The sequence below is a fragment of the Ambystoma mexicanum genome, chromosome 7q (genome assembly GCF_040938575.1).
Source record: "Ambystoma mexicanum isolate Mex_15411 chromosome 7q, UKY_AmexF1_1, whole genome shotgun sequence".
NCBI classification, from domain to species: domain Eukaryota; kingdom Metazoa; phylum Chordata; class Amphibia; order Caudata; family Ambystomatidae; genus Ambystoma; species Ambystoma mexicanum.
In genome coordinates, this window is record NC_090941.1 from 796,115,106 (window position 1) to 796,141,577 (window position 26,472).

General features: G+C 41.9%; 1 protein-coding gene across 1 annotated transcript in view; it reads left to right on the forward strand.

Annotated features, from left to right (window-relative positions):
* Window positions 1-26,472, forward strand: part of LOC138528549 (matrix metalloproteinase-20-like) — a 229,028-nt gene that overhangs the window by 99,875 nt on the left and 102,681 nt on the right. Inside the window, exons 2-4 of the mRNA XM_069640311.1 lie at window positions 5,009-5,253; window positions 17,866-18,014; window positions 18,108-18,233. Coding sequence (XP_069496412.1) covers window positions 5,009-5,253; window positions 17,866-18,014; window positions 18,108-18,233 — 520 coding nt within the window. The remainder of the gene's footprint in view (window positions 1-5,008; window positions 5,254-17,865; window positions 18,015-18,107; window positions 18,234-26,472) is intronic.

Consider the following 26,472-nt stretch of genomic DNA (forward strand, 5'->3'; position numbering starts at 1 on the left):
CTGCGGAGGAATAGATGCTGTTGAGTGAAAAGAAAGATTAGAGTTTGGTGATACACAAGGTTATTTAAAGCTATATGCATCATGAAATATTATTTGGCGCTAGTTCATTTGCAAAACGTTGACAAATTTCCTGAGGGTGAGAATGGGATGGGCTTCATTTTTCTGTTCTTGCTGGTGATGGCTGATAAAGGAAGGCCAAGTTAGGCACTGCTGCCATAGTCGAATCATGAGGTGATGTTGGCATTCACCACTGTTACATTGTGGGGAAACATGCAATATTGGGGGATTTTCTTTTGGGTTTGAAAATGAAAAATAAATAGAAGATAGGTACCAAATTCATCTGGGAGTGAGTGAGAGTTCATCCTCAGGTTTGATACATATGTTTTTGACTGATGGGAAGGGGTGGGTGTATAGCAAAGTGTGGCAGGCCATGTAAATGTGGGCAATAATTGGGGATGTGGTGATTTATGTGGATGATTGCTGATTTGCCATTGTTAACAACAAGCCCTTTTTCACATGTCGAATTGTTGATTCTGGACATGTAGACCTGGAATGTTTTCTAGTTGCAGTCAAGGGGCCAGATCAAAGAAACGTTGCACCGGTGCAAGTGCAAAATTTGCACAGTATTAGCACTAGGGCAAAGTTTGCCCTATTTTTTAAAACACTGGGACACATTAAAAAACCATTGCACCTTGACAAGTGCAGTTTGGCATGTTAAAAGCACCAAGGCTAAAATTGCCCTAGTGCTAAAAAGATGCATTTTTGATGCATTTTTGAATCAGGGCAAAATTGCCCTAGTGCTAATACCATTCTGTTTTAGCGCTAGGGCAGACTTTGACCTGGTGCAAAAATATTGTGAAAATGCATCATTATTGCAATATGGCAATGTTTGATCTGGTGCTTTTAATATGCCAAACTGCACTTGTCAAGGTGCAATGGTTTTTTAATGTGTCCCATTGTTTTTAAAAATTGGGCAAACTTTGCTCTAGTGCTAATACTGTGCAAACTTTACACTTGCACCGGTGCGAAGTTTCTGTAAACTGGCCCAAGATCCTTTTCCATTATTATCAGTATCTGGTTGTCATCAGCATAGGAATAGAATGTGAGAACGAAACAATGAATTACAGAGGATAATGGCACATTTTGATGGTGAAGAGAAGCAGAGCATGTGAAGAATCTTTGGAAATGATGCAAGTAAGTGGTTGAGGCTTGGATTGGAAAAGGGGAGGAACACAGATCTGTGAGCCTAAAACACCAGAAACCAGAGGTGGGGATGTTTTGGACAACTGTGTCAAAGTGGCAGACAAGTCCAGTAATACCATGGTACTGGTTCCACCATCATCATCCAGCGACTGAGCTGATCACATATTCTATTCCTCATAATGGGCTTTAATCTTGCCTGGTTGTCATCTCGAAGAATATTGTCCTCTATTCATGAATGGAATTGGATGTTAACTTTTGTCAATCTAGGGGAGAGAGTTTGTCAAGTCAAAATACTGAATAATTTGTATTGGATTCCAGTTAAGATGCATGCAAGAGGGATGATTGCCTCTGATTCTTTTTGGGGTTGCGGCCACAGAGTGGGCTCATTTTAGCACATCATCTGGCAGTGCTCCAAGGTGAGGTCATTCTAGTTGGAAGTCACTAAGACCATGAATTAAGTTTTACTAACAGATCTTGATTTTGACTTCCAAAGTGTGATTTTGGGGGAAGATATCCTCTTGGATGATCTGTGTAACCCACAAAGGTGCTGTTCTTTTAGAGCTGCCCTTTCTGCAAAGAAAATCATTCTAAGAGACTGAATATGTGCCACCATTCCTTGCAGGTCCACTTGGATTGAGGACGTATGCAAATTATCTTTAATGGAAAGGGTGATTTTGAACAAACATAAGCAATTGAATCTGTATGAGGGAATTTGGGGAAGGTTTTTAGAATTGTTATGATTATTGGTCGTGTGCTTTGCTGCCCCGGCCTGTGTTTGTGTACTCATTGGTGTTTGTGTACTCATTGGTTTATCACTATAAATAAGTGAATATACATGTGAAAATAAAAAAAAACTGTTGCCCACGTGTTTAGTAACAGGTATGTGTTTTTACTGTACTGATGAAGATATAGGGATTCAATACTTTTCTCAGATAGGCGGAACCTCAGCGTGTTGACAATATATATTTTTGGGGAAGAGCCAAGATTGTAGATAAAGTTCTAAGAGGGGAATATGGTTATCAGTGCAACATACAGATGAAAAAGATAAATTAGGAAGGTAAATATGTGACTATCTCAATCTGCATACGAAATATTGTAGATGGTTAATACTGATATTCCTTACTGATGTGTTTAATGGTTCTCTTGCACAATGTAGGAAGAACTAACCTCACTTCAGCAGTGGTGTATTGATGTGCTCATTGCATATATGTGTATCCCATCTTGGAAACTGTGACATTTAAAAAAGTAAAGAAAATTGAATAAAATGATATGCATTATTGCAATAAATTAAAGAGGTTCTGTGATTACCTAATTATGAGACTGTGAAATTGTATATATTGTAGAAAGGTCCAAGTGAAAATGTAAAGATGTCCACCTGGTCAATTCATTTTATTCACCCCAGTTATTGATGTTGTTATTGTTGTTGATTGAATTTCCTTTTGCTTTGTACGGTTGTAGGACAGGTCAACCTTGTTGTCTGAATATCTGCACTTGGATACACTTCAAGATGCGCCCTTCATTGTAAATTCTGTAAGAGACAGCACGTTACAGTGGTGAACATTTTATTATTTTGCTGGCACTAAGACTGAACTCAGTGTTGTTGTGAAATCTAGTGTTTGGAGCACTGGGGAAGCGATAAATCAGAAGTCTTCATAAAACATGGAGTGCATAATCTCAAATAAACCTAAAGAGTGCAGGATCTCTCCTGAGGAATGACAAAGGTTCCTTCCATAGACTTATCTTGTTGCCATTGGGGCACATAATTGTGGCCCATCTCATAAGGGCTATATTTGCAAGCTGCAGAAGTCTTTTTTGTGGAATAATGCAGTCTTCCCAGAACCCTGGGTTGTTGCTGCATCACCTGAGAGTGTTAAAAAGAGCACCATTCTGTAGGTGCCCTTCTTTATCCAGCCAACTTTGCAGGATGCCCCTTTAAGCCCACCTTGTAGGATAGTGCTGCTACTGATTCATATATTGTCCTAGTTGAACAACTGCATCGTTGTTGGTGGTGTGAGCCTCCTTCTCCCTGTAGCTAATCTGTCAATTGTAAGGTGTTGAGTGCATTATGCAAGGTAGCTTTCTCCCCACAAGAGCATACATGAAGCAAACTAAGAGAATGATTGATGCACACTTGGAAATTACTTGCTTTAATCTGAGGTATCAGGATTGTCCATGAAGGACAGTACTGCAGCTCTATGGAAGTCTCAGGGTTGTGCCCCCGAGAGGAAAGGGACACGGTGAACCTGGTGGAGTGTGCTCCTTCCACAGAAGACTTTAAACTGAACGCTCCCCAAAAGACTGGGCAATTATAAGGGGCTCAATATCACTAATACGTCACTAATACGTCTTGCTGGGGTCATTAATAACTACTTTTACTTGTCCCAAAATATTTATTATTTTACGTTTGGACCAATGTGCTTTAAAATGGAACACATGCCATACGATTGCTCAGATATTCTACGTACGTCGATATTTCCTTTTTACATCCAACCGTATTCATGTTTGATTGGACACTATACTTTTTCCACATTTCTAATTTCGAAAATATTTCATTTGTTTTCAAAGCTCAGTGGGAAGTCAAATGCAGAGACCGGGCACCACTGTGTGAAGGTCTTCTGATTCCTAGATTGTCACCGTCAAATCTTATAATGTATTTGTACGATCACTGTTGTATGCTTCCTAGATGGTCACCATCTAGCAATATGTTTTTATTTCGATAATCATTGTTTTATGCTTCCTAGATGGTCACCATCTGGTATATTTTATTTTGTCATAGACGTGGGCGCTTTTGAAGTAAGGCATTTTGGACAATGAACTGAAAGAGACCCAACAATACATGTTATGCTTTTTCCTATAAAACACGTTTAGACTATAGTTGATCAAAGAAACATCCAACATGTGCATGTGTTGGTGCTTTACTGTGAAGATAAGAGCCTTAAAATGACTCAATACTGAATCATTCCTTTTTCTTTTTGGAAGTGGTACTTCCCAGATGCATAAGCCTGTACTCTGGTGACAAAGTAATTCCATGATCCCCCCAGTTCCGTCTATCAACTGGGGTGTCCCCGAGTTCTGGTAGTGGTCATACAGTCTCACATGTCTCCCATCACATAAAAGAGAGTGTGAAATGGAGAGACATCTTTCTGTGCTCTGACATTTCCGGTCATATTCAAGACAAGAAGACTGGACATTCCCAATGCTTAATGATATGCTCACCCATCACTCTGATAAGTGGCCACACAGGTTGTCACTGAACTTTTAGCCTCTCCTAAAAACTCGATATAATCTCACCCTGAATGTTACAGCCGCAAATTAGGAGGCAGTAGACATACCGATTTCCGGCAAAGGGGAAGCAGCCCACCATTCCCACGTGTGATGAAATGACCAGGGAAAGGTGTTGTGTTTTTTGTAGATTTTCTAAATGCCTACAGTAAATGTACATTTCATATGTCATTGCATAAAAAGAGGGGTTCATGACATGGCTCGAAAGACGATATTGCAGGTCAGGGGAAAGCCACCCAGCACACAGCCTAAGCATATGTGAAGGGTTTATGAAACTGCTACTGTTTATTTATGTATTTATTTAGTTTTTACATTTACAGTGCGTGCTAAGACTGGGGGCATCAAGGCACTGTGACATGACCAGTTACTCTCATGGTAGTACATGCATTGTATAACATACAGTGTGGATCCATCAGGCACCCAGGTTGACAGTTTTGCTGTGGCCCTGGCATGGAAGAGGTAATTGGCGGTTGACATTAGGCGCATTTATTTATTTTTATTGTTCTGCTGTTCACTTTTACAGGAATACCTGGACAAATATTTTTCAAAAGAAGGAGAACAGCATATTGGTCAAATGGTAGCAGGCGACAACCCCATAACAGGTAAGATCAAAGAAATGCAAGCCTTCTTCGGTCTTCAAGTCACCGGGAAACTGGACTTTTCTACTATGGAAGTCATGAAAACGCCCCGCTGTGGAGTACCTGATGTCGAAAATTACCGGCTTTTCCCAGGACAGCCAAAATGGCCCAAAAAAAGTTTATCATACAGGTAGATTGGCTATATTCATGTTTTTACCAGTATTATGTGTTGGATATATATGTGTCAGCTGCCTAATGTTTGTAGGTGTGACAAATAACAAGAAACCAGATCACAAAGTGACATTTGTGAATTGGTATGAAATATGTGGCTTCACGTTAAGACCCATTTATTGTTCTGTGTTTTCGTAAGTAATGCTGGACACCATGATAGTCCAATGAGGCTAAGCATCGTGACCTTGTGTATTGTAGCATCAACTCACACCATTTGGCACAATGATGCAACACTATCAGCCTATGAACATTGACTCATTCACAGATGTTCTGGGAAGACTTTATTTGCATTTTCTCTGTATTTGATATACTAAACGTGTCTGCAATTTCCTAAATGCTGAATGTCCAACATGGGCGGTGGAGGTTCAGAAGCACTGTCCCCCAACAAGCGTTCAATGCATGTTCAATGTAAATATAGAAACCAAGTGGTCTGATAGCTAACCCAAGTGTTTCCAGCTACTAAATTACACTCTTAAAGCACAGAGGGCATCAGCACAATACAAACCACACCCGGGATGGTCAGTGAAGGAAATCGAGATCTGAGATGGCACAAAGGCTAATTATAGGCATGGTCCAGCCCAAAGAAACTCCTGATGCAGTCATGCATAACTCGCCAGTCTTAGTCCACACCTAATTGCGAGCAACAGGTGCAGAATTTTACTAAACGTCCCTCCAAGTGGCACGTATAACACAGCAGAAAAACCCTCAGCCTCAGTTGCTCATTGTGGGTTGCTAGAGGCTCATGTTTGGAGAATACTGGACCCAGAAAAGCATGGAAGGAACAGAGGCTGTTGACACAGAGTGGAGAGGTGGCAGCAGAAGAGAGCAGGAGGACGCAGTGAGAGCGAAGAGTCAAAAAAGTGGTGGTACTCCATGAGAGAGAGAGAGAGAGAGAGAGAGAGAGAAAGAGAGAGAGACAAAGAGAAAGAGAGAGAGAGAGATGGAGAGATAGCGAGAGCGGGCAGAGAGAAGAATGAGAGTAGATGGTAAGTATTAATGAAGTGACAGCAGAGGTGATGATGTCAGAACGAGGATGGATAGCTGGAGAAGGGGATAACATCAGGACACAGTAATACAGTAATGAAGTAAGATGTGGTAGGAACCAGGGGGAAGGAGAAAGTCGAGAGACCTCTGGAGAAGGAGGTGATAACATCAGAGAGTGGACGTGACACAGATGCAGTAGCATTGGGTAGAGAATCATATGTAGGAGGAAGAAATACCACAAAGTGGAGATGGTAGTGAATGTGGTACGGCAAAGTTTGGAAGTGTGACATCAAGAGGAGCTATCTTAGAAGAAACAAGACCCAGAGAAAGAGGAGAGACAGAGCTGGTAACAGTGGGCAGGGACATCAGAGTTGATCAGCTAGTAACATTCCAAGAGGTGGAAGAGGCTAAGGCTTCAGGTGGTGAGGGAATGACTGGGCTGAAGAAAGGAAACCAGCTTATAGACAGCCAGAGTATGCAGGTTGACTCAGGCATTGCCAGCCCAAGTCAGGTCCAGGTGATAGGAGGAGCAATGAGCCTTATTCAAGGAGATCATGTTAGGATCAAATACGTGTACCAAGAGACACCGGTAGATAGTCCAGGCAAGACCACAACATAGAGGCCCCTCTCTAGCTCTCTCTGCTAGCTGCATACACTAGCCCATCTGCTCAGAAGACTTCACAGTAGAGTGAGTCCTTGTGTACAGGACACCAGAAAGCCTAAAACGGGCGAGGTAACACTTAACAAATACCCTTGCTCTATAGGGCAGGAAGGTCAATGCACCCACATACTGTGGATGAGACACTGGATAAAGGGAGGGTCTCTGAGAACAAACAGGGCCCAATCTTACTTAAAAGGACACCATCCTGACTAGTGTGTACTTGGAAAGATCCAATGTTCGTTTGAGTTGCTCATCCTTGTGAGAAATGTGGTATATAATATAGCACACTATAAACATATGGTTTTGGTGACCTACTCAATCCCAAATAGATCCCTTTGACAATATATAAAAAGCCTGTTTATGTTGAAATGAAGACTTTCAGAACTGGGTGCTCTTAGAATGTATCCCATGTGTGGTCTGTTAACGGAAGGTAGCTATTTGTAATAAATCACATGAATATTTATTGTCTTAATTTTTAAATATGTATTGCATATTTCCTCATGAGTGTGCCCTCTCATAGTTTTTCAACACCATTCTATTACAAGGCACTCCAATGATACAATGACGAAAAAACACTTCAATAATGCGTAACAAGACGGAATACATGCACAATAATAATTAAGCAATATGACCCTCGCTCGGGCCTATAACTATGGGCCCCAGGGCATTACCTGAGTCGGTAATGCCCCCGCCGCGAGGGTCATATTGCTATTAGTACCCCGGCCCGCATTATGTGCGTGACCGGGGCACTAAAAGCATTTTTTTCTGTCCCGTAATGCTGCGGCGTTTCGGGACCGAAAAAAAAAAAAAAACGACCAAGAAAATGGCCGCCGGGAAAGGGAAAACGGCAGTCCGTTTTCCCTTTCCATGGTGGCCATCGGGAGCGGATGCGCTGAGAACACAAGTGTTCCCAGCGCGTCGGCTTCCGAAAAAAAAAAAGAAGCAGAAGGTAAGAGGGGTTGGGAGGGCGGGAGGCAGGGGAAGGTTGAAAAAAAAAAACAAAAAAAAAAAAATGTACCTGCGTCCCTTCTAGGGGACGATGGAAGCCTCCAGCCGTGTGTTTCCACACGGCTGGAGCCTGCTATCGTTCCCCAGCGGGGACGCAGCAGCAAAAAGGTAAGTGGAGCGGGGAGGGCAGGGAGGAGGGAGGGTAGGAAAAAAAAAAAGAAAAAGTTTACCCGAGTCCCCAGCGGGGGTGAAGGCAGCATCTCAGCCGTGGGGAGGCTCGGAGCGGGGATGGCCCCGCTTCGAGGCTCCTTATTGGCTGAGGGGCTGCCACGCCACCCGCCGGGGACAAATTCCGTGGCATCCCGACGGAGGGATTCCCGGCCGGGTAAGGACCCGGCGAGAGCCAATCAGAATGCGTGTTGCATTCTGCTTCGCTCTCGCCGGGTACTAATTCACCTTATAGTAAGTGTTCTGAAAGGTAGACATCTATTAATACGCTTGTAATAAATACTACTATATAAATATAAATGTTGGCACTCCTGAGCATGGTTTCCAACCTTCAAACAATGAAAAACTATGTATCTAATTGGAGGAATGATGGCTCCCACTCTCTTCACCCTTCCTTGATTGAGCCTGATTTTGATCAAAGTACAGGACTGAGATTGTAGGTCCAAGCAATCAGAATCTGACAGACCAGCAATATGTTCTCCTAGGTCTGAAGATGCTGGCCCAGATGGACACTAAACCATTAATATCTGAACACCATAATGTTTCCAATGATTTAGCAACATACATGATATGATAACGCACCAGTACACAAGTGTTTCTAGGTGCGATATACATTGTTTAAGGCTTTTGATTCTTTTCTGCTTTTTTAATGATGTTTATAGCTATTCTCCCATTGGCAGTTCGATATTTCTCATGAAACTAAATATCGATGTGCATATTTTATTAACATTAACTCTATTTATAACACTGCATGTAGATTGAATATCTGATTCCTGAACATTTGGTGACTTATGTGGCATTCATGACAGTAAAGACCAAAATGTTAACTGCCTGCAACACACCTCATATTTCTCCAGTGTAGAGTAAGACCCAAAAATCAATGTAATAAAATAATCCAATGAGTCAATAAAGGTGTACAGGAACAAGAAAAATAGAAGTTTATTACTGGCAACCCTGGTCGGCAACCCTGGTCGGGAACAATAAAAAATAATTCAACAAACATTACAAAATAGTGGTGTTTTATAGTCGAGAGTGGAGTGACAACCACTGTTGACTGATTGGACAGCCAAGATTGCTCCATAGGGATATCTTGGGCCTCATCATGAGTTGGGCGCTAATCCCGGCGTTATTATAGCCGGATCATGGGTTTGGCAGAACAGTAAATCCCTATTCCCCATTGGGCCAATTCGGGAATTTCCCATTCCCCATTGGGCCCCATAAGGAATGTTCGATGCTATAATCAGCAAAATCACTGCAGCTTTGCCCCCAGCTGAGAGCTCGGGGTAAATCTGCCAAGCCTGTGATTTGGCAAACCCTTAAATGCGCAGTAATAGCGTTACTGCCGCATTTAAGGGTTACCGCCAAACTCGTGATGAAGCCCTATACCTTGCCCTATTGACCTATTCTAACCCTTGTGACCATTCTACTAGGTACCTCATAATAATGACTTCACTGTGGTACCTTTTAGTTTCACAGGATTATGATTGAACAGTCCGTACGTTAACATGTTTCATATACTCGTTGACATTTGATTGGTGTAGCTCCTTTGGCCTTCTTGGGGTGGGCTGCTTGGGTCCCTGTTGACCAATAGAATTGTGACATGTGAACAGTGTGGCAACAATAGTATTCTGCGCATCCTATTCCCGTTACAGTTAGATGTTGGCACCATTTTACCGTTCTCACACTTCGAGCTGCTCAAGCGGCAGTATAATATTACAACTTCTTATCATAAACATGTAACTCCTTTCCTTCCTTTCCCATTGTTTGTCTGTATGACCTCATGTGGTGTGTTCCTCAGCCTCTTGCTCTGAGACCACGCATCCGTCTAACTAATGTGTTTTCTGAATGTGTATAAATGTATGATTTCGTTATTTTATACATTTCTTAAATTCATGGATGTATATAAATCGATGTACAACCTTTATTACCCCCTCTGTTATGAGCGAGGACTTTTTGATTACTCTTAGTCCTGCATACCGAGCTCTTCCTGAGCTAAGTGCTCACGTTCTTCATTAAATGTGTCTCCAGTACTAGGTGGAAGTTTTCCTACAGGGGGCGATATGCATCTGCTGTCAAAATGACTCTGTCCTTTGCATGTCTCTGCGCATTGCCTTGTTCCCACCGGACCTTCCGTTTGTTGATTTCTGAGAACATGTGCAGGAACTTTATTAATTATATGTTCCAATTGCTGGATGTGTGGGACCTTGCTGAAGATTCTTGTTCATGGCCAATCCCTTTGCGGCATTCTACATCTTCCCCTAACAGCATCTGCTTCTAGTAGCAACATCTAATTGAGCCATGCTCCCTTATCTAGTGCCAGGGAAAGAATTTAATTTCAGACTCCTAACTAATTGCAGTTCAACTTTATACCATGTTCAAGGCTATTAGCGTACTTCTCATGCATGCGCTGGAACTGAATACATGTTACAGTGTGGAATAATCCATTAAGTATTGAGACCTACTAAAATCTAACTGGCCTATTTCTACTGCACACGCATATAACTACTTGAAGCTTTTCTCGTTTTTTTGGTCTTGCTAATGAGTGAGTGTGTGTGTGTGTGTGTGTGTGTGAATGATGCATCTGTTTAGGGCTGACATCTTCCTATATGTTTCTTTAGCATTGCCATCAGTTACATGGCTTAAGGCATACCTATTAATGTGTGTATCTTGCTGGCTAGTATCTATCCCATGTCAAAGGGAACTAGCAGAAATGCTGGTACATCATGCATGTTGTCTGGATCTGTTATTACTTGCTCTATCTAATGAATGCTCACTCTATTCCCTAAAGTGCTCCCTGTCTCTTGGAGCCTACCCCACTTGCAAATTTGTTTGTGCTTAATTGACTCTTAACGTGTGCTCACTGGCTAATTCCGATTGCCATACATCTACGCAGCTGGTCTGTAAGTGCATACGTATTTGTGTTGCTGTGTACTGTTTTTCTCACATCAAAGGGAGATGACGAAAGTGTCCATGTATTGGGAACACTGTCTAGGCCTCTGGGCTTTGGCATAGGTTCAGAATCATGTTTTGTGGGTTTTCTTAGTTTATATTTTGTCTCACGGGTTGGACGCTGGACGTTCATCCCAACACCAGCATAAAGCATCTGTATAAAGAGTATACTTTTACATATGTACTGTGTGAATATTCCCTTATTTTGGGATGATTTATATTACACTGTATCTTTTTTAGCAACCTGTTAACCTCCTAAAAGTGTGGTTAAGTCTACTCTATCACATTTACCCCAGGAGAATCGGCTACTAATGAGGGAGAAGCCCTACACCCCAGGTGTTGATTGATTTTCACAGGGCTTCAGTAAATCCTTCAAACACTGGTCAAATACCAGCTAGTATCATTAAATGACATATACTCACATGCTATGGCAGCTATTGCCATCAAATTAAATGTACTCATATCACATGTCAGGTACCACCATTAAACATCATCATTCATTCAGAGCTATACAAACCTTGTCTTTGTTTTAACGGTGTAGACTTCCCTAGCAACAAAAAATAACTTCACACATTGAGAAATGAGGTTCAGTCACGTACCATGAAACAAATGTAAATTTAGTAATACAAGGTACTATTTACCATCATATCTACCAATGCATTTCAGCTCATAATGCGTGCAAAATGTGCCATTGTAGTTTTCCGCACTGGAAAACCGGAGATCCATACTGCATCAATTACAAAACAATGCAAAAAGAAATAATAATAAAAATAAAGATAATAATAAAGAAAACAACAATTGGTGAACATTTAGGAAATCAAGGACCAAACTTGCAAAACATATTGTGACAATTCTACATGGGAATGTGAAAGCACTTAGAGCCAGAACCTGCCAATTTAATATGATGAGATTAGGTGTCAGACTATGATTTTCTGAGCCTTCAATTATTTATTAGCAGCATCTACATGAATTATGTAATGAATTGGTTCATCTGTTACACAATCTCGATGGGCCAACGGGCCTCTCAGTCTCCTATGGGTCTGAGTACAGAAGAGGTGCACCGAGCAGCAAATTACCAATACAATGAGTAACCCACTCTTTCTGTTGGTAATATTAGTGGGCAGGTAATTATATATCACTGCCAGTGGAATGGCATTTTTGCCACAGATATGCACTAACGGGTTACAGCTAGAGATCTAGCGATAGATATTTGCCATTCTTTCAATTACCAAATAGTGTGTCAAGCTTTCAGGCAGAGGCAATTCATTGCTTTATTTAATGAATCATGTTGCAAACTTCAAAAACAGACCTTTTTTTTAAATGAAAAAAACACTATTTTACATTTGTTTCCATTTTTTAAATTTGTTTCTCCTAATTTTGAACAGAGCATCTTTATTGAAAGCATACACACCAGAAAACAACAGATTAATAAAAAAGCGGACACCAAATGTGCGGAATAATATTACATATTAAAAAGCACTGCTACTCTAAGCATCAGGCTTCACAAATGCAAAGTAATAGGTTGCAATGAACATTGATAGTGAAAGGTGCAATTAACCTTAAACATCACGAAATCACATGCATTGCAATCTCTTTCAAGTTGCAAAGTAGTTTAGGTGCAAACTCTGTTTTTCCTTGGAGCTCACAATTAAATGTATACATGCCTTCTGTACACTCATGCAGGACACAGGTCAACAGTACATCACTTGTGCAGGACACAAGATGAAAGAATGTGATATGAGTGTACATAGTCTACCAACTTTGTGTCCCTCCAATGTAGGACAAACGAGGGGGAGACTCTCCCGGAGAAGCCCATTGGTTTGGAACAGGGGTAATAACACATAGGAAAGACTGACATGTGACTGAATCTGCCCAAACCCTATATGCTCTAAAAAGACATTAGCCTGTTGAGCAGTCACTCCATTCCACCAACTCTCAATCCACTTTCACTTATCCCATCTCCTTCCCACCACACTAGAGGATGCCATGGTCTCTGGGTGTTTCTATGTCACTCACTCTTCAGCCCTCCACCCTACAACACTAGCAGATACAGTGCTCCCTCTCTCTCTGTTCACACAGAAAAGCGCTCGCATCTCTCACACCTTTCCTGTTGGAGCAGATCAGCAGATAATATTATGCAAGAGACTTCCCAATGAGCAAATTCTTTGCAGAGGGCAATATGGGTTGGGAAATATCAGCCACATCTTGCACTGCCTGCATGTTAAGGAATTGTCCCCAGCCCTATTGACCTTGAGATGCAGCCCATTTGTTGTGAGTCTTCCAATTTCCAAACAACCTCCACTCCTACTCATTTCACAAACAGAAATTAGTTCTCTGTCTATGTTGCATTCAAAGAGTCCTTGCACCTGTCACTCCATATTGACTGGCCTATAGAGTAACAAGTGATTTCCCAACAGGTTCTCCTGAGAAGCCTCTAAAGCATGGGCACATCAGGCTACCTAGCATATAACTGACTACCTCCAGCTTTCTGGTCTCCCATAACGTTTGTGAATTCTTAAGTTTTCTCCGTAGGCATTTCCCATAGGAACAAACCATGCTCACCTCTGATTCATCTTCACCAGTTCTTCTCTCCGTTTCACAAACATCACTCTGATATCTAATCGGGAATGCTGTCAGACTAAGCATAATCCCATTCTCATTCACAATCTGCATTTTCAATATATGCCTCACTGAATAGTTACATTGCATTCAAATAAAAAGCAAACTATTTGTACACAGCCAAATCGCTTTCTTTCAGCTGGAATTTGGCTGAATACTTACTCGTAGCAGAAGTTTGATACATCCCTAGTTACAACATTTTTACTCATCATATCTGATATACTACTCACTACTGCCATCAAATATACATGATAAACAAATGCTTCCAATTGTATAAAATTCCATTAAGCTGAAGTAATGTCGCAAACTGCAGGAGCAGTGCCATCGACCATGTAACCATGTATACAACATTCTCCTCAGTCTTTACCTGAGTGTTTTGTGACCACACATATACCAGATTGGTTGGCAGTACTTCCTTCTGGTATTGAATCTTGTTCGGACCTGCCTAATGCCTATAATATTTTGGGTGATATTTTCCACAATCCTTGGGTGCTATGTCCTCTAATGCTAATCAAGTAAAAGCTGTGTTATCCCACATAAAGCAGAAATACCAGGTCCAAAATCTCCAAGACCATTTGCTCTGCTTATGGGCACTCAACCAATCAGACACTTGGTTATCTGGCTTGAAAACTTTGTCATCCAGCATATTGGTAACAAGAACGGACCCATTACCAGTTAATTAAGTGGTGGACAGCAAAGTTTCTTTTCTACTTTCTTCAGTATTGTATTTACTGCTGACTGTGAATTTTTCACCGATGAAAAGAGGAGGAGAGGATTTGTTCCACTGTGTACAATAAGAGATGTTTACGCCTGGTAGTAATTATGAAATAAGGAAGCAGTATGCATACCATCAAACAAAGGGGAGGAAATATGGTTTAATGACATGAGTAATCGAGTGCTCTATGTTCAAAATAACATCTGACTCCTCCTTAGTCATACCATGCTAATTCTCTGTGTGAAGGCAATATAACAGATGTGTTTGTCTAGACAAGTATTTATACCTCGTACACTTCTTTTAAAACATTAATTATATAGTGTGTAGCACATTTTCCTCCTCTCAAATACCATCCAACACCTGTATGTACCCCACTTAGGCATTTAGTGATGTCATACATATTTCAATAAAAAATATTGTAGAGCCAACTTAGTTCATTTCAACACATAAATCTCCCTCTTAGTACAATATTGTATAGAACTGACCGTTTTTTTCTTTCCAATCATTAGTTTTGGAGGACCTTCTTCAGGAAAGGTTTGCTGCGGTCAGGGTAGGGAGGCTTCTCACATATAGTAAGTAGGTGGTAAGGGTACCCCTTAACACCTACTTAATATATGTGAGACCCCGCTGAAGGATTCTGGTGGATGCCAAACAAGGGGTGCACCAACTGTTATGTCATACCCTTTGTGAGTGTCACCGCTGAAGTTATTAAGCAAAATGAATGAGGGTTAACTGGTCCATAGTTGAACAGTGTTCTAATAACCTTCTGTATATAGGATGCGCACATCACTGTGAATGGATGTACTACTATGTGGTGAGCATTATACAAAATAATTCAAATGTTGAGACCCTCAAAACATTCTGATCAAAGTTGCCAATACAGTGGCAGATTTTTGGAGAATTCCAAAACGGCCACACTGACTGGTTTGTCAACTTCTTCAAGTAGTGTCTAAGCTGATTGTTTACCTGACTGAGCGATGGGGTCTATGTATGGAGACAGAAGGATGATGTGTCTCTGGAGGCAGTGGTGTTAGGGAGAATTCTCATAAATGTGGTCATTTCACTTACCTTTTGAGACCCCCAGCAATTTTGCTGGATTTCTAGGACTTTCATTTTTACCTGGAAAGAGTGTGAGCCTTTTTACCCACTCTTTCATGTATTTTGATGTGTGTTTTACTTTTGTGTTCTTTGGATATGGAGTTTTAGACAACTCCATAGGCATCATCTTTTTCTTGTGTGTCACAGAGAACCCTCAGTGCAGTGGCAAAGGGATGCCTTTCAGACTTCCCAATGTTTAATTACCTTCATTGGGACTGACTAATGTCTCCCAGTGAATCTAAAGTTAAATTGACTTTGCTAGTCTTTTTAAATTGCTAAACCCAGCACACACTGCCTTACAGCAGAGTGCTGGAGGGAATACCTAGTATTCCCTATGCCTAGAAAACTCATGTAGTCCTCAAAAGCTACCCTCTCAGAATGGCTGGTGGCATTGGTATTACCATGATTTTCCCGACCGTGACCCGTTTAAATGCTCCGGTAGCTAAAATCCACCAGACCCATGTTTTTCAAGATGGTGTCTGAGCCCCTTCTGTAAAAACAGGCTCTGATCGACTTTTTTCGCCATTTCTTTTTGGAAAGGTTCTACTAGTGTTTGTCTCTGACCGCCAAACCAGGTTTGGTCCCTTTCTTCATTGACCTTTGGCAGACTTCAGTGCTGAAGCCTCCCTTTGGCGCCTGAGTGTCTGGGGTGGACAGGATGTGAGGGAGGTGCCCGAAACCATCTGTGCTTAGTCTCCTAAAAGACCTGAATGCACTCTGGCGTGATTGGCTGGCTGACTGTCCGGCAAGGACAGCCACCCTGCTGGGTGAGTGACAGCTAGGAATGGGAGAAAACAGTTTAAAAGCAGGCCTCTGGGACTTGGAAGCACAATCGACCAATGGAACGAAAGAACCGAAAACGAGCTGAAGGAAGATGACTGCTGCAACTCCGAGACTATTGGTTTGCCCGGTGAAGCCCTGCTGCTGGTCTGAATTGCCTGAAACTCCCTCAACAGAGAAGCCCTTTCAAGGACGACTTCTTCCCTTGAGCTGGTGGGAACAACCAACTCGCAAGCCACCCGGAAACCATCTCCAAACTGGTTGAATTTTCTTCAGAGTGCCGTTGAAAACCAGATAGCCAGTGAGAAGGATACTAGATTGTGGACTTTAAGGCACTCACACCTTAAAGCAATGTTTTGCCAAGCTTGTGGATCCTTCTCCATGCAGTGCAGGAACCTCCCGATGTCCTCCCTCTTGTCCCCACGACTGAGAGTCAGGAACAGCGAGATCTGCAGGAACTGCCACAGACAACTGCCTCAGCTACAGCTTTTCTTCATCCATAAGGTATGGTGCAAATGCAGTTGAGAAATCCTCTCTGCCACAGTGAAAGTTTGTGAAACTTTCCCAACTTTGGAGTCTTGTTCACTCCTATTCCGACATATAACTCTTTTTCGTGCAAACTACTTCTAAGAACATGGGCAAAGACTTAACCATTTAATACCAGAACTGTGCTATCCTATCCACGAAACTGATTCATTGACTTTGGCCCAGGCCTATTGAATTGAACTGCCTCTTGTAGTGAAATGGAACACGTTGCCCTGCCTAAGAAAGTAATTGTGTTTGATTCTTATAACTTTTGTCTTTTTACCCCTTTCAAAGTTACTGAAGTGCCATTTTGCTCCCACTTCAGGGGAGCCTAACTTGTTCAGAAACGTATTGGTTTAGTACTGTAGTGTATTATAGTGTGATATTGAGCTGCTTCTTGCTGGTGGAATGTTTTCTAACTTACTGTTTAAATAAATGTATATTACTTTACCAAGAAACCTTGAATAAGTGTTTGTTTGAACCACTATGATTGCAAGTCCTTTGTGTAACACCTTGTACTGCTCACATCCCTATTGGGATACATCTGGCTGCTCAGCCACTGCTACCACACAACTGTGTAGTACAGTCTTGTACCAAAGGTGAGATTGTACTTACACCTGTAGTCTTAATTGTGTGTAGTGTTCCCAAACGGTACTTACTGCATGTAATTCTGCCTAACAGGTGGTGTGAAAAATGCTGATTTTACCTAAACATGAGAAGTTTGACCAAAGAGGAATTAGAGCTCACAGGAAATCTGCACAAATGAACTCCAAAAATGGGGATAATCTCTGCCATTTGCCCACTTGAAAACTGGCAGTAGTTCTGGGCATTTGAATTTCGCCATAATTCCATGAGAGCATCACAAAATTTCTGCCGTAATCATAACGAGGTCCTTTCTAAGTACTTAAATTAATGTAGTCAAATTAAAGTCCAATGACCCCCTCCCCAAATGTTGGCATGGATAGCAATGATTTGTTTTTAAAGGATACAAAGGACATTAGTAAATAAAGCATGGATGGACAAAATTCATTTTGACATTTCTGAATGTGTTTTCTCTTTAACAGGGTGGCAAAATACACACCAAGCATGAGTAATGCCGAGGTTGACAAAGCTGTAGAGATGGGTCTGAGGGCATGGAGTACTGCAACTCCTCTGAATTTTGTCAAAGCGAACGATGGTGAAGCTGATATTATGATATCCTTTGAAAATGGAGGTACACTGCTTACCCTGATTCAATAACATACACTTTTCAATATTGCCTTTACTCATTTAGAGTGAGTTATCCTAACTATTTCATCTTTTCTAGACCATGGTGATTCCTACCCATTTGATGGTCCACGGGGAACGTTAGCGCATGCGTTCGCACCAGGAGAAGGACTGGGCGGTGACACTCATTTTGACAATGCCGAAAAATGGACAGCGGGCACAAATGGTACTTGGTAATGTTATTAAATTTACTGACAACAAAATTGCCCCAAATTGTCAACTAACATGATTCATGTGAAAATGGCTTCAAATTACATAAATGTATACTTTGAATGCATGTCTTGAATTACATTTTTCTTCAATGGAATGCATAATCTGTTGTAATTTGATTTAAACTTGAGGAACATTTCTTCTTGTACACTGCCCTATTGATAGAATCATGCTTGAGGCGGAGTAGAAGATCTGTGCGCAATTTTCAATTTATGTTTCACTGAAATGAGTTTGAAGGCCACACAAACCCTCAGGTTTCCGGAATTCTGTAGTATTCTAATTTATTATAAGAAAATCCCTAACAGTGACACCCATAATATTATTTTATGCCAGTATGCTTTATACCCGAGTACAAAGCATTGTGAATTTCACCTCGTAATGCTAAATAAGACAGCACATCGGTTATCACTTCCTGTCCAGAAACGTTCAAACTGCCCCATGTCCAAAAGGACCAAAGAATAATACTGCAAACTTCAGATTAGGAAGGCTCATCAGCTGATTAATCCTAATAAACCACTATATGTTTCTATCCATTTTCTCGTTATGCAACTCTCTTAAAGCATGTCAAAAGAGCTTGTGACTTCCATCCCGTAAATTAAACATTGTCAGGTGCCTGTTACATCGCAATCCGTATTTGATTGTTTGATTGATTGATTGATTAATTCATATTTTATTTCTATCGCGCTCATACACAAGTGTTTTAGAGCGCGACAAGGGAAAGGGAACAGGAGAGAACAAAACAACAATCTTACTAGGCCCAGTGACATTGAGAACGTGCAAGTGCAGTGTAGAGGGAGAAGGGGGAGAGGTGCATGGAAGGGGGAACAAAACGAGAGTGTGGAGCGAGAAGGAATAAACAAAAATAATAATAAAATAATAAATAAAAAGGCAACAAACAATGGGAGTGCAGCCAGCAAGTGGCAAGTGCTGGGTTTATGGCAGCAGGCCGTGTAGGTCTGAAAGTGCAGGAAGAAAAGTGGAGGGCTGTATGGGTACAGTAACAGACCCCAGTGCAGGGGGTGGCCCGAAGGCAGTGCGTGAGGGTGGCAAGATGAGCAGGTACCTGGGCCCGGAGGGCAGAGGGTGGCCAGGTGCATGGTGCCGAGGGAGAGTAGAATCAACAGGGGAGAGGGGAGGAGAAGGCAGAAGCAAAGAGGAAGGTTTTGAGGTGCTTCCTTTTAATGACTCCAATCAAGCAGTCCCACTAAGTCAGTGCCTTGTCTGGAATTGCTCAAGGGAAGCCCTTATTTATATATTTCTATGTTCAGTTTGTGTACTCTGGATGACACCCCTTAAATAACACCCCTCTCTAAGAATCCCCCTGACCCCACTGAGCCAAGAAGTACGTTTGTTTGTTTGTTTTGAGAATTAAACTATATATATATATATATATATATATATATATATATATATATATATATATATATCGCACTTTTATAATAAATTAATAATTGATATCACACTTGTGAATATGAGCAGTAATCAGCAATAGGTAATCCTACAATAGCACAGTGACTTATGACTAGGAACAGAGGACTAAGGTAGCAGAGAATGCTTTCTATGGTTCAAGGAAATGCAAAGATGAATAAAAGGCAGTACAGAAATAAACTTGATATGATTTCAGCAAAAGATAATGTGATCACTTTTTCTTTGACAATTCACACCCCCCCTATGCAATGTAAGGAGATGGAAGTAACACGCACAATTCTCAGGAATACACACAAATGCAATACAAAGTTCCAGTTCCCCCCAGCGAGCTTAGAGGAAAACAGGTATGAGTTTAAACACAGGCAAAATCCTTTTAAAGGTGGTGGCAATGAAGTGAAAAATATACTCAAATTGCTTTTAATTCCCTATAGGAGGTTCAGGGTGAGTGATAGCTACTTTAAATTAGTTCAGGATCACTTTCGCAATGCTCTATGAATGATTGTCAGGTTGCAAACGAATTTCAGCAAAGGAAAGCAAGGAGCTGCTATTTTGACAAGTGAAGAAATTGAGCCAAATCGCAAATCGCGGAAATATTATAAGGATTAGCAAGTCGGTTTTAGGTTCGTTGGAAAGCTTAGAATCTTAGCTTTAAAATGACAGTTAAAACTCGCTCCTAGCACCAACGGTTCAAGAGATACTGACAATTTTGTGAAGGTAGATTTTCAGAATTGAAATTACAGTTTCAGAATGACAGATGCGCTTTGGAAGGTTTTGAATCAACAGGATGTACATGATTTCTGATGATGTAGTTCTCAATAGGTTATAATAGTTTGAATTAGATTATTTTAAACTAAGAGATTGGTTTTGCACAGTCCTGGTTGAGTACTCACACTATATGTTGGACAGGAATGCAACTTCGTCACGGATCGGGTCAGGATTGGCTGCGGTTCTCTGGTACTGGTTCCGCGCACAGCGATCTGGGCGAGCTCTCAGCACTGCACAGCGATCTGGTCTGGGTCTGGTCTCTCTGGATAATTCTGCCTTCTGGGTCTCTGGTTCTGGCAAAAGATCTTGGCAAAAATTGAAACAGCTCCCCCGGCTGTTGAATAGTTTGCAAATGATTTGGAAGCCTGCTGAAAAAGGATTCAGCTTGTGGATTCAGGACTCTCTGCTACAAGTTCCGGAGTTAATTTCTGGTCTCTGGAGATTGATGGATTTGAAGTCTGGATCTCTGGATGTGAAGTCGTCTGTCAGTGTGCTCCACAAGGAAATGGAAATTGTATGTCCCTGTCTGGCTTCCAGTGGCTCTTTTTATGTGTTTTGAAAATGGGTGGGTCGGCTAATTCTGCATGCCCAACCCTCTCAAGATTTGATAGGCCAAAGGATTCTTTGGTCCCTGATTTGAGAAAGGATAGTGTGTCAGAGTGATGCCAGCCATTTACGATCTATTGAAGAAACGCCCCTTTTCTTTTACCTTAGAAATCATTTTTCATAACTACACATATTTCCCAGATACACAGCTGTTTGACATTACATGTACATATTACAGATTACATATGGTCCATGCTTGTTCAACTCTGATCTTCCTAAGAGCTTGCATTCAAAAATGACAACTTATTTTCATTTTTAGTTGATTTACCAATATCAGACTTTTACCAAAAATGGCACACATATACACCGCTTTTCTACCCATATTCCATTAATTTACTAGGTCTCTAGCATAAACACAGTGTCTGTAGTATTAATAATTAGCGGGGTTTTGGCTCAGAACATCACAGAGCGACCAGCCTAGTTTTGAACTGGGAGTGAATGTGTCAATTTAAAGATCCCAAATTTGTACATTTTTGTCATTGGTTACAATTAGTTATCAGTGTTTTTATAACACATATATTTGCCTTCAATTCAATTCACTTCAGTGTTTGGGTCCGCCCCCAGAAACTTGGGAGTCAGGGATCACATGTCTCTTCTGCCAGGCAGAGCTCTGTTTACAGTCCACACCCAAATTAACATTCCCCATTCAATTGCAAGAGTCCTATGTGTCGGCTGAGGTCAGCAGGCCAGGGGGCCACTCTGCATTTGGTTAGCATGTCCATGTGATCTCCTGGTTTCTTGTGTGTAGTTCTGAGGTGAGAAGGTTTCCCAGCCTCTTGCAATGTTAATTGAATCAGGCTGTCTTCAGGGAACAGCAGGTGTTTACATTTTTAATTAACCAAAAAGGCTTTGAAGTTTCCAGCTGTCTCAGGAGGCTGGCAAAGTTTAGACCGCTGGCATCGGCTTGTGTCCAAAGCTGGTACTGCACCTATTTTTTTAGGAGTTGTCCTGAATTTGACAGGAGGATTTTGCTTGACAGCTCTATTCCTTGCTGCCATTGTTTTGATGGGCATCCTTACAGTAGGAGTGCTGATGTGGAACCCCCCTCAGAAAGGTTGAATCTTTAGAGTGGTCTTGTACCCCTGATTTTAGCAACTTGTTGACATCAATTAAAAACGGATTTTGAACACATTGAAATGGACATTTTGAGCTTGCACTTCAGAGAAACAGCAGTGATTTCAAGGCGCTTTTGATCTAACAGGCACTGCTATTTTTCCTTTGGCACCACCTTTCACCCCTGGCGCTTCCAGTCCATCACGCTTGCACTGGTGGGTGGCAGGCTAGGCGACCATTTTGGTGTGCGCAAAACTGCGCGGCTCTCCTGGTTCTGGGATAGAATGATGGGCGACGACAGCTCAATCCCCACATCTGCCCAGTCTATTGATTTAGTTTTGTTCTGGGATAGAATGATGGGCGGCGACAGCTCAATCCCACATCTACCCAGTCTATTGAGTTAGTTTTGTTCTGGGATAGAATGATGGGCGGCGACAGCTCATCCCCACATCTACCCAGTCTAATAATTCAACATGGGTCAAAACCCTTGACATTCCGGAACCAGAGATGGTTCTCCTCAAGTTCTAGAGTGGCAGGGAGGCTGTTCCAGAGGGAGGCCCCAGCTGAAGACAGAGATCTACCCCCAGCTTGTTTCTTTGAGAAACGACTGACCCTGAGGGAGTTAGAGGTAAAGGAGCGGAGTGCTCTGCTTCTCTCTCTACTTTTCCCATTTGTGTGTGCTTCCCCAGTCTCTACCTTTCAGCTCCAGGCGTGGTTACTGCTTTCCCAGTTTGTCTCCTGAAGTGTTCCACGTGTTGGGTCCATTGTGGATTTGGGATGTTGGCCGTGGCCATTCACCTCAATCTGGAAGCACAGTCACTCCTGTCTGCCCTTCAGGAAAAGCAGAGGATGCTTTACATTTTTTATATGTAATGGAACCAGTGGTTGGAGGCAGAAGGGTGTGGCAGGGGAGGACCATGTTGCGATCATCATGGGCAACACAAGGAGCAGACAGCCTCCTTCATGGTAATGGTCGTCCAAGATATATGTTAGACAAAACACAACACATCCAAACATAACCATTCTGGATTGGTTTTCCTGGAATGCCACAAACAGGAACAGGCCTATGAAAGCCAGCGTGTTCAATGTGTCGCAGTTTCAGAAAGAATTTGATCTCCCTAAGGTAGTTCCTGACTTGCTTTGGTCTTATAGTGAGTTTGAACTCTGCCTGATTTCACCACTCTTTGGGTTAACTCTTACTGTTATGCAGTAGTTCTGAGCTCCTGCATTCTCTTGGGCTTGCCCTTCAGATAAGCCCTTTTTTGTTGGCTTCTTGTTCTATTTGTTTTACTACTTTTCTAAACTCTTTTGCACTGGACAGAATATTTGGATTCATTTGTGGGGATTGTGACTTTGCATTTCTTGGCAATTGTCTATCTTCGTGGATTTGTGGGTTCTGCAATTGGATTGTGCCACCTGCTGACTACCTGTCCTGATTAAACAATCCTCTGCTTCTCTGCCACCTGCTCCCTGGTTATTTATCTTGTTATTTCTGTTATTTCATTGGTTTTACTAAATGTGAGTCTTCCCTTTGCAGCCCCAAGCACTGTGTGCAGTTCTTAATGTTCCCCAATTTTGTAATGATTATTTGACGGTCCACATCTCAATATGCCAACGGGTTTTGTGTGGGTGGTGGGGGATTGTCTCTGTGAAGTCTTAGGACTAATACATTATGTAGATCTCTGAATTCAACCAGCTAGGCAATGGTGGATGCTAGAGCTCACCAGATTAATGCACTGGTACTGACTTCGGACACAGCTGACACATTTCCATGCCACTCTTGGCACTGAATCTCCTATGAAAATGCTGTTGGAAAGATTGTTGCGGTCTCCATGTGAGAATTGGCATTGCTGTAGTGTTTCCAAATAAAACCAACATAATTGGAATTCTTTATCCACCTTCACAAGAGCAATCGCCAGACAAATACTTTAGGGACATAATAATTGAAAACAAATGCTTAAACAATCAATAATAGCAGATGTAAGTTGATTCATGAATGTCTGTTTTGGAATGTAAAAGGAATTGAATTACATTCTAAAACCTTTCAATTAGTGCACACACATAGTGTAAGTGTTGGACCATGGGACAAGTCAGTTTAAGCCTGCCTGCTGGAAATCTCCTGCATCCTAGTTAAGGAAAGAGCCTTCACAACCACAGTTCAATAGTTCTGTGTTTTTGAACCCAGCCAAAGAGGCCAGCAGTTGTCAGTATTATTTGCCCATGACTATTTCTACAAGGTGAATGTTGAGCCCAGACAGTAGGCTGAAAGTGAATTTTCTAGTCTGACATGTTAGCTGAATCCCACACGAGTCTTCTCACTCTTCTTGCAGAAATAGAATCCTGCGGCAAAATGCTCGGGGTTACTGTCAGGCTGAGAGGGATGCCATTTTCTCTATCCTTCCGTTTTTGATGTTATGCAAAACAAATGTACTTGTATTTGTTGTGATTATGACACACATTCCCACTTCAGGCTTTTTATTAGTATATTTGACCAGATTCTCCAATATATTGAGTTGGTCTTGGTAGCATGGTCGAGCTAGCACCTGAAAATCCCTGTTTCCCTTTTTTAATTATTTCTCCTAATTGTAAATAACAGAACATCTTTATTGAAAGTGTACAAACCACAAAACAACAGGTTAACAAAAAAACAGTGACCAAATATCCAGAAGAATTTTTCATATTTAAAACCAGTGCTACTCAAAGCCTGAGGCTCTACGAATGCAAAGTGCTAGGTTGCAAAGAACAACATTGATAGTGATTGTCAGGCTTGTAGGTACTTCTGTTGTGAAGTGCTTTGCTGGATGGATGGATGGATGGATGCAAGCTGGTCAGAAATGCTTGAGGACAGAGAGAATGTTGGATGGTAAGAGTGTTGGTGTATGAGTGAGAGAATGCTACCGTGATAGCATTCCAACTCGAGTTGGAAGATGCAGGCTGGGTGGTGGGTGCCTGTGGCTTCATCTCCTGTAACTAAAGGACACCTGTTGTAACCAATAAAGGACCTCTTATCTAATCTACCTGAAACGTCCAGAGTATCCTTACAACAATGGTGATGAGCTGGTCTTTGAATTAGACCTGGAGATGGACTTGCGTTTGTGGAACTTAATGAATGAAGGAAAGACACCAAGTAAGCTGCTGCGGGGGTGCAGGAAGCGAGGACCAACTGGCTCCAAGTATGATCCCATCACCCAGCGGTGCCTATGAGTAAAGGGCTAGGCTGTAAGGTACATGGAAGGACTGGTGAAGAAGAGCAGTGAGTACTGATGTACTAAAGACTGGCTTGGAAGTCAGGATTGAACTGGTGACCACTAATCACAGCCTTCAGATGCAAATAAAGTACCCTTCTACAAGTTCATTGTGGATGGAAGTGCCCATTCAGGGCTGCACAAGCATGGTAGGCTGTGTGAGGGAGCACAGGCCTGGAGTGGAAAGGAGGGGCTCAGTTCAGACACATCAGCATGTTTGAGAGCTGGCCGCCATGTAAGGTGGTGCGCTGAACGAGGATAGGAGGAGAGCCAACAGCACAAGCTAACGGCTGTGTTGTGTGTACGATTTGGATTTGGACTTGGAAGGCACATTCTGCAGTAGTGTGAGCACCTATTTCAAATGGTTTCTCCATAAATAAATAAAAAAGGGGAAGAGGCCACACATGTATGTGGTCTCCCGTGTGATGTTCCATCAAGGGAAATCTGGTCAACTATGGCACGAAGGGAGCCATTGAGAGACCAGAACTCTGTCCCTGTCGCCTGTAGAGAAGTGTCATGCGAGACCAGCTGAGGAAAGGACCCATGAATGACCACAAGCTCATGAAATACATATGGACGATGCTGAGGTGCAACAGGAGTAAGGAGAGGAGTTTGTACTTTGGCATGGAATAGGGATGCTGCGGGGTGCTGCGCGGTTGAGAACTTCAAAAATGTTTGTTTTACGAGACAGATACTTCAAGATGTGTAGTGGAGCGGGCAGAGGAATCACTGGTTATCGCACTGGAGTGTGCGTAAAGCGCTAATTAAAGGGATGTGCACAATTCCCTGTGTGCAGCTATGAGGCAGGAACTTGATGTGAAATATTATTTGCAACGTTTTATAGTCTAAGGATTGGGTGGGTTGAAATCATGGTTGTGATTTAACTGCTTGGAAATACAGTTGTGCGCGTGCACAGTGTTTAAGTGGAAATTGATGCTCTTTGAGGGATGTACCAGTTTAAAGCTGTCAAGGCAGCAAAGACTTTTAGATAACTGCCTACTCGTTTTGTGGGCATTAGAAGGTTAGTATTACCTCACAAAGCACATACTGTATTTAGGAAATTGATGTGTATTTGAAAACAAAGGGAGATGTTCGGTG